General features: G+C 49.2%; 1 protein-coding gene across 6 annotated transcripts in view; it reads left to right on the top strand.

Annotated features, from left to right (window-relative positions):
- LOC140396632 (alpha-(1,6)-fucosyltransferase) overlaps positions 1–12,357 on the top strand; it is a 1,055,147-nt gene that overhangs the window by 758,065 nt on the left and 284,725 nt on the right. For all 6 annotated transcript variants that reach the window (XM_072485445.1, XM_072485437.1, XM_072485429.1 and 3 more), the window contains one exon: positions 1,600–2,023. In XM_072485445.1, the coding sequence (XP_072341546.1) occupies positions 1,821–2,023 (203 nt within the window). In that variant the 5' untranslated portion in view covers positions 1,600–1,820. The remainder of the gene's footprint in view (positions 1–1,599; positions 2,024–12,357) is intronic.

Here is a 12,357-nt window from a genome sequence, read left to right as displayed (position 1 = left end):
GAGGCAAGTTTCTCATTTTCAGCCGATTTGTACTGGGCATAGAGATTTTTGCCGTGCTCATGCACTGTGCATGTTTCAATCGCGACTGGCAGGGTCATATGCTTGATTTTCAGTAGCTGCTCTCTGACTGGATTCTGACCCACTGAGCTTAACTAATGCTTTTCTTGTTAGCACAGAAAGTTAATTTCTAATTCATAGCTAAGTCTTTAAGAATTGACTTTTTGCTACTTACTGTCAGAAGGAATTCTGTAAAGTTGCAACATAACTGTAGACTTAACAAAATACTGGAAACCAACAGACATTCATTCTTCCACAGTATTGTCCAAATGTTCTTTTTTGTTGAAATGTTCTCTTGGCATTTGAAAATACCCCATTGTATTTTGAAATTGTGTTGCACCCACTTTATAAACTAACGTTTTGCATGTAGGCTTGCTTTTGCTCCCCACATAACCCAACCAATTTCTCATTGTTCTTGAGTATTATGGCAGAGTGTATAATAGTCCTGACCAGTAAGGGAATCAAAGGTTAGGGGGAAAGGTCAGGCAGGTGGACATGAGGAATGTCGCATCAGCCGCGATCCTGTTGAATGGCAGAGTAGGCTCGAGGGGCCGAACAGCCTACTTCTGTTCCTATTTCTGATGATCTAAAGCCATGCTCCCAAATGCATTAAAAAGAGGTAAATGCAAGTTGTCGTATCATTTTGCAGATCACGGGCCAAACTCAACGGGATACAGAGCTGCTAATTTGGAAAGGCCCTAAGACAATCTACTTCATGGATTTGAGCTAACCAGAAATAATATGCTGATGCGACCAGAAAGACCCGCCTGAGGTCAATGGACCTTTACATGGTCCGCGTTCCACACATGGCGATCTCGTGGCGGGAGCTGCCGAAGAATCCAGCCTAAAATGTTAACTTGTTTCCAATCCCATCTAAAATTGCTTCTCGTTTTACGTGGTATACATACATTTTGCGCACTCTACTGTCGATCGAAGCTCATAATATTAGTAAGATCATGGACTGAGTTTCCTTGGGTTGCGGGGAGGTCCTTCAAGGCACTCATCACAGGCAAGATTTGGGGTGAAAAATAGCTATGAGTCTTGAGGACCACCAGACATGGGGTTCCCATCTTTTACAATTAAATTAGTAGTGTTAATCATGATTTCAGTATGTATATGTACTCCTTTGAAGAACACTAAAGACCATAATATATTTTCCAATTCAGTTTAATTGATTATTTTCCCCCATTTGTGAGGGCCTTTGAATAATTATCAGTGCACCGAGTTAAGATGCAGTGCATTCTATCTCAATGCAGCAGCCTTAAATGCAGCTGCCAATGTAATGCCTCCCAAGCTCAAGTAAGACTGCGATTGAATGCTATTTGCTATGTTTGTCTGCAATGATTTTTAATATCCCGTATAGATTAACCAGATGAACTGAAGAGACGTGGCATTTTGGAGTTCATAGGGCAGGCAGCGAGATCTGGCACTCCCCCCTACAACCTATCGAGGCTTTCAGTGTAATTGCTTTCACATGTGGGCCATTATTTGTAAGTCATATAATTAATCCAATTATGTGCTCTTTTTCTTCTCTTTCTGCAGAGTGTCGAAATGAGAGGCTTTTAATAAGTGAATTTTCTGGTTGTCAAATCAAGGGGAAGGTTCATTTTGGGGAAAAAAAGTGTGCTGCAAGAAATTTTAGGAGCTGTGTGGAATCTTGGCACAATGCGTTGAGGGAGAGAAAGACAGCGACTCATTCAACTCCGCAAGGATCTCGAAAGTATGTCAAGGTTTTGACCTGTGAGCAGCTACTCCAGCTGAAGATGCGACCATGGACTGGATCCTGGCGATGGATTATGTTGATCCTTCTTGCCTGGGGGACTTTGTTGTTCTATATAGGCGGGCACTTAGTCAGAGACAGCGAACAGCCGGATCGCTCCAGCAGAGAACTGTCCAAGATACTCGCAAAGCTTGAACGTTTGAAACAGCAAAATGAAGATCTGCGAAGGATGGCAGAATCACTGAGGTAGGCACGAGGTGGGGTCAGAGTGCGTCGGGTCTCCAGATGGTGGCATTAACTACAACAGAGGCAGTTTGCAAATTTGCTCACTATTATTTTACAGATCTCTCCATAATGATGCTTGTTCATGAGGTCAGGGGCATTGTTGAAATACCCATTTCACATCAGGAAATAATGTTTATCTCTTAAAATAGAACTTGGAATGCATCTAAGAAATGTAGGGAGGAATTTAATTTGTGGCGGGTTTTGCAGGGAGTTTTCCACTGTTACCAAACAACACTTAAGTCACTTTTTTGGGCCCTTGGGATTTTCTCTCCAGGTTAGCCTATACAGAGAGGGCGGGATTTGCCGGCTGTTCATGCTGGCCGGATATTCTGGTCCCACACCGGTGCAAGGGTTTCCTGGCAATGAGGGTTGCAGTCACCAGGAAATTCCATTGATAACAGCGGGGTCGGTAAATCCTGCTGATTGGTTGGTAAATTCCGCCCAGAATTCTTTTCAGCACCGGGGAGTTGAATTCCGAGATCGGGCCGTTATTTTGAAAGCATACCCCGATCTCTAACTGAGCTTGTGTGTCATCACCCCCCCGCCCATGGTCAGTGTCACCCCCAGACATATAGGCATTCTTCCCCCCCCCCAAAATGAGGACACCCTTCAGGCCTTACCATGCCCCATTACAGGCCCCTCCACTTCAGGACTCTCATTTTTCACCCCTCCTCAACTTCCCAGAGGTCCCTCCTTACTTCCCATACATACCCTCCACCCTTCAAACCCTCCTCCACCCTCCTTTCATGGTCATGGCCCCCTTCAGGCCCTAACGCTTGGCAGTGCCACCTAGGCACCTTGACAGTAGCAGGGTGGCAGTGCCAAGGTGCCCACATTCCAAAGGGAGGCCACGGAGACACCCTGCACTATCCCTGGCCACCCAGGGGCCTTAATGAACCACGAAACCCCCTAGATGCCTTTGCACCTGGTCCAGGTTTGTGTGGACCAGTACTTAATGGTGCCCAGCTGTGGCCTCACTGGGGAGGATGGTAGATCCTGGGTAAGCTTGCCTAAGTAGATTTAAAACCTACTTCGGCACGTGCCATTTGGTCACATCACGTCTGGCGGCATTCTGATACTTCACGGGACTTGGGTATATCCCTCGAGGCATAAAGGCTGCCGGGAAGCCTTGCAGGAGGCCTCTCTAGAGATCTACTGGCCGCGTCGCTCTCGAGCGAGAGCACAACGCAGCCAGTAGATTGCGCCCATAATTTTAGGGTATGCCTCATTGATGTGCTGAGTGTCGAACTACCAGACATTGTGGTCTACCTAAGCTATTTTGCAGAGTGATTACAATGATGTTTTGCAAAACCTGTAGTGAAGTTACTAGAATCTATCATGACGGATGGTGAGTTTGAGCACTTGACAAGAACGCAGATTCACAAATGGTAGCTTATGTTTGAGTCCAGTCGCTAGATATTTTGAGGAAATGAGAGTGTCTATGAATGTTGGCAACTTGGGTTTTCACAAAGTATTTGACAAGATTCCACGTAAGAAATGATCGGAAATGAAAGCTCACAGAATTCAGGGTGATCGTGTGACATAGGTTGACAGTAGGTTTGACGGTAAGAAGCAGAGTTTGGGAAAAGAGGACACTCTCTCTCGGATCTGACAATTCATGGTTCGCTAGTGATCTGCCTGAGGGCTTCAGCTTTTCTGCATGTTAATTAATATCTTAAATGAAGGAATAAAGAGTTGTATGTTCAGGTTTGTCGATGACACTACAAGGTACAGTAAATTGTGGCTAGATAGAGAGTTATAGTGGAATACTGACGGATTGAAAGGGTCTGGCTAAAACCGTGAGAAATGGAATTCAGTGTTGGAAAAATTGAATTTCTATTCTAGTTTCGACCCACAAAAGACAAATTGGAATATTATCTAACTGGTGATGGATTACGAATTGTGGGCAAGTAAAAGGAACTAACTGTCCATGTACACAAATCATCAACAACTAGTGTACTGTTACAAAAAGTGATTTAAAAAGTCTAGTGTAATGTGAGTCTTTATTTATATGGTTTAGAATACAGAGGGCGGGATTTCTTGGTCCCTCCCACCAGCCGGATTTTCCATTCGTGCCGAAGTCAACGGATATTTGAATGGCTTGCCGCACCCGCCACAGGGGATGCCTGTCAAGGTGAGGCCAGAAGATCCCAGCCAAAGAGTGGAAATTGGTGCTCCAGTTGTACAGAGCGTGATCGAGCTTCATTTTGGAGTATTGTGCTTAGCTTTAGGCAGTTCACCTGAAGAAAAACATTGGCTTGGAAGTGGGTACAACACAGGCTCACCAAGGTGAAAAGGTTATGTCATGAGAACAAGTTGCATGTTCCATTGGATTTACAAGGTTGAAGGTGATCTGGTTGGGGTGTTCTACATTATAATTAGTTTTGATACATTAGATTCACAGGATCTCTTTTCCCTGGTGAAGGAACCCAGGACATGGTGGCATAATAAACATTAAAGCTAAGCCTGTTAGGAGTGAAATCAGGAAGCATTTTTTTCAAATGAAGGATGGTGGGAATCTGAAACTGCCTAAAACGGTTTCGCTGTGGGGTCAGTTGAAGACTGAGATTGATGTATTTTTGTTTTGTTTGTCGATAAAAGGCTACGGAGCAAAAGTGGACAAATGTAGTTGAACTATGATCAACTATGATCAACTCTGATCAACTATGATCTAATAGGATTCTGGATAAAACTCAAGGGGCTGAATTCTTGCTCTTGTTCCGATGACGTATTAGAAGCCTGACCCATAACATAGTGATGCTGATTGTGAATTGTTAACTTGTAATGGAAGTATGGATCGCGTAATAATGCACAAAATGATGTAGTCCTCATATACCTTTCTGTATACCGTTAATTTCTTGGGAAACAGGTAAAGGTCTATTAACTAGCCTGGTGTATCAATTAAATTGAACAAGAAACAATTGATAACCAGGAGGAAACGTATCGGTACCAAGCTTGCAATAGATCATCAGTGAAGAACAATTGCAAATTTGTATGAGAAAATTGATGTGTTTTGCACACCAATCCAACAGAACTATTATTTCACCTAATCAATATTGCAGTTTATGCACCAAATGCTGATCCATTTGTTCCGAGGGATCTCTGGGTCTTGACGGGTGATTTGTAGTTAGTAAAGCTGATTCTATTGAATTGAATTGTGTGTGGTCAGTATTGCTAACTGAGAAATGTTAAGTCCAATGAAAATTCCAAAACTCCATTGACTTAGTCTTTGAATAAATGAAAAATCCCTCCTTCCATAATAATGGACAGTTCCCACCTATACATTTGTGTGCTGAAAGCCATCAAATCTAATTTCAAACATTGCAAACCTCGTGCAGTTCATCTTTGTTTTTATTTCAATGAAGGCTGTCTTTGTTCCTTCTGAAAATGAGCTTGCAACATTTCTCTAGTACCGTTTGTCCAGCAGGTGACTACTCTTTAATGGTATCATATTAATCTGTCAGTCACCAGAACTATTATTAAAACTGCAAGAACTAAATGCAGTTAAGGATGTACCCTTTGGTGTTAATCAGGAAAGATTAGAGTCGGGTGGTGGGCAAATCTAAGTAGAAAGGATATAAGGTACAAGCCGGCAATTTGATTGCAGGCACTTCGTTTTTATGGATGGGTACAGACGCAAAGATACAAAATGTTCCACACCATTTCGGACATAGCTGTGTTAAAAATCCATTTGTTTCCTACCTTTTTTTTTAAAAAAAATTTTTATTGAGGTTTTCACAAAATGTCAACAACAGAATGAAAAAGGAACCCAATAGAATTAAATACAGAACAAAGTAAAACAACCCCGTGCCCCCCTTCCCCCTATACATAAATAATAAATTAACACCCCGAATTAACACAAAGCAAACATAGCAAATATATACACCCCCTCAGATCACGCAGTGTAAACAAGCAAAAGTAAAATAGAACACACACCCCCCCCCCCCCCCCCCCCCCCGGGCTGCTGCTGCTGCTGACCATTGTCTACCGTTCTGCCAGGAAGTCCAAGAACGGTTGCCATCGCCTGAAGAACCCTTGTACCGATCCCCTTAAGGCGAATTTCACCCCCTCCAATTTAATAAACCCACCATATCGTTGATCCAGGATTCCACGCTTGGGGGCCTCGTATCCTTCCACTGAAGAAGGATCCTTCGCCGGGCTACCAGGGGCGCAAAGGCCAGAATACCGGCCTCTTTCGCCTCCTGCACTGCTGGCTCCCCTGCAACCCCAAATATTGCGAACCCCCAGCCCGGCTTGACCCTGGATTCTACCACCCCTGACACCGTCCTCGCTACGCCCTTCCAAAATTCCTCCAGCGCTGGGCATGCCCAGAACATATGGGTGTGATTTGCTGGGCTCCCTGAGCACCAAACACACCTGTCTGTTGTGTTGGGTGCTCTGCTACACAGACGAACCAACACGGTTGCGGATGGTACAACTCAGTTTTATTACTAACATATATTTACATTGGTAAACTGGTTATTGTGGTTCGATCATAACCATTGAATCTGTGGACCTATTCCTAATACTATTTTGGAGTTGCACTCAGTACATGGTGGATGTCTGAGTGGCTTGTTGTGAGCTCTGTGCCCTGAGCCGTGTCCTGCTGGAATGCGTGGGAAGTGTCGTGTTCCCCGTTTTATAGTGTGTATGCTCTTGCCTGTGATTGGCTGTGGTGTTGTGTGTGTATTGATTGGTCCGTTGATCTGTCCATCAGTGTGTATGTATGTTTGCACCATGATGTTTACCTGAATATCGTGACATCCCCCCTTTTTTACAAGAACATGTGCCTATGTGGTTATAAATAGAGATGTGTACTGAGTGCAGCTGGATGTGTGCCTGTGCAATATCTACAGCATGTACATGAGGCTAAACTATATACAAGGGGCAATGTCAGGTACGACATATCCACGAGGTTGTACCATAAACAAAAGACGGGGAAATGTTGAACGTCAAAACGAACTCCTGTAACGACAAGGAAAAATAGAAACATATTAACACAGTGGTATTATGCATCAGTGAGTTCAATGTTCAAACATGCACATAAGCCCAGTCTAGTAGGTGGACGACGAATTCGGGTTGACCGCCTCAAGGGTGGGTCAGGATCCACCGGCTGAGGAATGGACCTGGCCACGGGCGACGACGGAATGGGCAAGGTGGCAGGAAGCTCCACGAAGTCGACATGAGGAAGAACAGGAGGGCGTGGTACCGGTGTAAGTTCCCGGAGCGAGCGTGGAAGCAGGCGAAGAGCCCGGCGATTGCGCCTGCGAATGGCGCCATCAGGCATGCGAACCAGGAACGAGCAGGGAGCCACACGTCCGAGAACTTCGGCAGGTGCTGACCAGCCACCTTCTGGTAGGTGGATGCGGACGTCGTCTCCAGGCGCCAGGGCGGGAAGATCAATTGCCCGTGTGTCATATGCCATCTTCTGGTGAACACGCTGCTGTTGCATCCTGTGCAGTACCGGAGCATGGTTGGTTGTGGGGACCAGAATGGATGGCACAGTGGTCCTGAGGACGCGACCCATCAGCAGCTGGGCTGGTGAGAGGCCAGTGGCTAGTGGGGCCGAGCGATAGGCTAGCAGGGCTAAGCAGAAATCCGATCCGGCTGCAGCAGCCTTGCAGAGGAGCCGCTTGACGATGTGAACGCCCTTCTCCGCCTTTCCATTGGACTGGGGATGCAGAGGGCTGGACGTCACGTGTGTGAAGCCATACGAAGCAGCAAAGGAAGACCATTCCTGGCTGGCAAAACAGGGCCCATTGTCCGACATGACAGTAATCGGAATGCCGTGGCGAGCGAAGGTGTCTTTGCAGGCCCTGATGACAGCAGACGACGTCAGATCGTGCAGGCGTATGACCTCTTGATAGTTTGAAAAGTAATCAATGACGATTACATAGTCCCTGCCGAGCGCGTGAAAAAGGTCCACACCCACCTTCGCCCAGGGGGACGTCACCAGCTCATGGGGCTGAAGCGTCTCAGGAGGTTGCGCCGGCTGAAACCTTTGGCAGGTGGGGCAGTTGAGCACCATATTGGCAATGTCATCACTGATGCGCGGCCAGTATACCGCCTCTCGGGCCCTCCGTCTGCACTTCTCGACTCCCAGATGGCCTTTGTGTAGTTGGTCGAGGACCAGCTTGTGCATGCTGTGTGGAATCACAATCCGGCCCAGCATTAGGAGGACACCATCAATGACGGCCAAGTCGTCCCGGACATTGTAGAACTGCGGGCACTGTCCTTTGAGCCACCCTCCCGTCATGTGGCGCATCTCACGTTGTAGAAGGGGGTCAGCCGCAGTCACCCGGCGAATACGGGCCAGACTGGAGTCGTCGGCTGGCAGATTTGCCGATGTGAAGGCCACCTGCGCTTCGACCTGACAGACGAACCCCTCCGAGTCGGGCGGTGTGCTCACTGTTCTAGATAGGGCATCCGCAATGATAAGGTCCTTTCCCGGGGTGTAGACCAGTTGGAAGTCGTACCTCCTGAGTTTGAGCAGGATGCGCTGGAGGCGAGAGGTCATTTCGTTCAGGTCCTTATGTATGATGCTGACCAGGGGGCGATGGTCAGTCTCAACGGTAAACTGGGGGAGACCATACACGTAGTCATGGAACCTGTCTATTCCGGTTAGCAAACCCAGGCACTCCTTTTCGATCTGCGCGTAGCGCTGTTCTCTGGGGGTCATGGCCCGCGAGGCATAGGCGACCGGGGCCCATGACGCAGTGTCATCCCGCTGTAGGAGTACCGCCCCAATGCCAGACTGGCTGGCATCAGTTGAAATTTTAGTGTCATGAGATGTGTCGAAAAACGCCAAGACCGGGGCTGTGGTGAGCTTAATTTTGAGCTCCTCCCATTCCTTCTGGTGTGCGGGCAGCCACTGGAACTCCGTGGACTTCATGACTAGGTGGCGAAGAGCCGTCGTGTGGGAGGCAAGGTTGGGAATGAACTTCCCCAGGAAGTTGACCATGCCTAGGAAGCGTAGCACTGCTTTCTTGTCTGCCGGCTGCGGCATGGCTGTAATGGCGCTCACCTTGTCTGCATCCGGACGGACCCCTGACCGGGATATGTGGTCCCCCAGAAACATCAGCTCGGTTTGGCCGAAAGAACACTTGGCTCGGTTGAGGCGCAGGCCGTTTTCCCATATCCGCGCAAAGACGCGCTGGAGACGATTGATGTGCTCCTGTGGTTTGGTGGACCAGATGATGACGTCGTCAACATAGACGCGCACCCCTTCGATGCCCTGCATCATCTGTTCCATGATCCTGTGAAAGACCTTGGATGCCGAGATGATGCCAAATGGCATTCTGTTATAGCAGAACCTGCCGAAAGGAGTGTTGAAGGTGCACAGCTTCCTGCTGGACTGGTTCAGTTGGATCTGCCAAAAACCCTTTGAGGCATCCAGTTTTGTAAAGGTTTTAGCCCGGGCCATTTCGCTCGTGATCTCTTCCCGTTTGGGTATGGGGTAGTGTTCCCTCATTATGTTGTTGTTCAGGTCTTTTGGATCAATGCAGATCCGGAGTTCGCCTGAGGGCTTCTTAACACACACCATGGAGCTGACCCATGGCGTGGGCTCCGTGACCCGGGACAGCACCCCTTGGCCCTGGAGATCCTGCAGCTGCTGCTTGAGGCGGTCTTGAGTGGCGCTGGGACCCTGCGAGGTGCGAGAATGACCGGGGTGGCGTCCGGTTTGAGTCGTATTCTGTAAGTGTAGGGCAGTGTGCCCATGCCCTCGAAAGCCTCCTGGTTGTGGGCGAGGAGCGATTGAAGTTGTGCCCTAAATTCTGCATCCGGGAAGTCTGATGTGCCTTCTGGAGACAGAGCGTGGACCCGCTGAATGAGGTGGAGAACTTTGCATGCCTGTGCGTCTAGCAGGGAGTCCTTTGATGATCCAACTATTTCGAATGAGAGTGTGGCCGTGTATGTGTTGTGTGTCACCTGGAGCTGGCAGGATCCCATGGCCGGGATAACGTTTCCATTGTAGTCGACCATCTTGCAACGGGATGGCCGAATTGGTGGTCTGACCTTCATGGCGTAGATGGCTGACCATGTTATGAGGTTGGCGGAGGCGCCAGTGTCCAGACGGAATGTTATCGGTGATCTGTTGACCGTTAGGGTGGCACACCATTCATCACCCGGATTGACAGTGTTCACTTGCAATGGCTGGTGGGTCCTGAATGGAGACATCCGGTTCCTATCAATGACCGCAACACGGAAGGCGTCCCGGTGGTCTGTGTCACTGGTCTGGATATCGTCTGGGCACGACTCGTAGTAAGGAGGCTGAATGGTCCGCACGTCCCTGCGAGGTTGTCGGAATTGGGGAGCGTTGGCAGGTTGAGCTGCTCGACAGCAGGCAGTGTAGTGGTCCATCTTGCCCCAGCGGAGGCATTGTCGGTTCTTTGCCGGACATTGCCGCTTTAAATGTGCGGCTCTGCAGTTGCCGTACGTCGTGACGTCATGGCGTTCGTTGCGCCACCGCGCATGCGCAGTTTGGTCTTGCGTCGAGCGAGCCTGCGCATCACGTCCCTCTGCGTCGATGTCTTTTTTTGCACGCACAAACGCGGGAGGCCGCGGAGAGCGCGCAAAATGGCCGCCCTCGTCTGGGCCGCGGGCCGGGAGGAACTCGATCGCCTGGACCCGTTCGGCCTCGTAGGATGCCTGCCCACCGATTCGGCCGCTTGAAATTGGGAGTTGCGGCTGGTTGTGTTTTCATGCAGGACACAGGCTTCGATTGCGGAGGCTAGGGTGAGGCCTTTAATTTTCAGGAGCTGCTGGTGTAGGGTGCCCGAGTTGACCCCAAAAACATCTGGTCCCGAATCATTGAATCGGGGGTCGTGTCGTAACCACAGGACTGCGCGAGGATACGGCGGTGTGTAAGGAAGGATTGAAAGGGCTCATCCTTATCCTGCAGGCGCTGCTGGAAGAGATACCTCTCGATACTCTCGTTGACCTCGACGCTGAAGTGTTGGTCGAGTTTGAGAAGGACCGTCTTGTACTTTGTCTTGTCCTCACCTTCCGCGAACACCAGGGAGTTGTAGACATGGATGGCGTGTTGCCCTGCCGTGGAGAGGAGAAGGGCGATTTTCCTGGTGTCCGAAGCGCTCTCCCTTTCGTTGGCTTCCAGGAAGAACTGGAAGCGCTGTTTGAACAGTTTCCAATTGACACCGAGGTTTCCAGCGATTTGTAACGGCTGCGGCGTGCTGACGGTGTCCATGGCGCAGGATGGCGGATTCCTGAGGATTCGTATGTAGGTCTCACAGTTACTGCGTTCCAATCCTGGTACTATGTTGTGTTGGGTGCTCTGCTACAAAGACGAACCAACACGGTTGCTGATGGTACAACTCAGTTTTACTACTAACATATATTTACAATGGTAAACTGGTTATTGTGGTTCTCTCATAACCCTTGAATCTGTGGACCTACTCCTACGACTATTTTGGAGTTGCACTCAGCACATGGTGGATGTCTGAGTGGCTTGTTGTGAGCTCTGTACCCTGAGCCGTGTCCTGCTAGAATGAGCGGGAAGTGTGGTGTTCCCCGTTTTATAGTGTGTATGCTCTTGCCTGTGATTGGCAGTGGTGTTGATTGGTCCGTTGATCTGTCCATCAGTGTGTATGTGTGTTTGCACCATGATGTTTACCTGAATATCATGACACTGTCCTCGCCCCCAAAGAACCGGCTCATCCTTGTCCCGGTCATGTGTGCCCTGTGCAATACCTTAAACTGTATGAGGCTGAGCCTCGCGCACGAAGAGGAAGAATTCACCCTCCCTAGGGCATCCACGTCCCCTCTTCGATCTCCTCTCCAAACTCCTCCTCCCACTTACCTTTCAACTCCACCACCGAGGCCTCCTCCTCCTCCTGCATCACCTGGGAAGTTTCCGAGATCTTCCCCACTCCAACCCACTCCCCCCCCGAGAGCACCCTGTCCTGTGCGTGGCAGCAGCCACGGGAATTCCACCACTTGCCGCCTGGCAAATGCCCTTACTTGTAAATATCTAAAGGTGTTCCCCGGGGGGGAGCCCATACTTCTCCTCCAGCTTATCCAAGCTCGCGAACTTCCCGTCCACAAACCGGTCCCCCAACCTTCTTCTCCCTGCCCTGTGCCACCCCGAAAACCCTCCATCTATTCTCCCTGGGACAAACCGGTGGTTCCCCCGTATTGGGGTCCACACCGAGGCCCCAACTTTCTGCCTCTGCCGCCTCCACTGCCCCCAGATTTTGAGGGTAGCCGCCACTACCGGCCTTGTGGTATACCTCATTGGAGGGAGCGGCAGCGGCGCCATTGCCAGAGCTTCCAGACTG

This window comes from Scyliorhinus torazame, chromosome 2 (assembly GCF_047496885.1).
Source record: "Scyliorhinus torazame isolate Kashiwa2021f chromosome 2, sScyTor2.1, whole genome shotgun sequence".
Lineage (NCBI taxonomy): Eukaryota > Metazoa > Chordata > Chondrichthyes > Carcharhiniformes > Scyliorhinidae > Scyliorhinus > Scyliorhinus torazame.
Note: the sequence above shows the minus strand (reverse complement) of the source record. Positions and strands in the feature narration are given on the sequence as shown.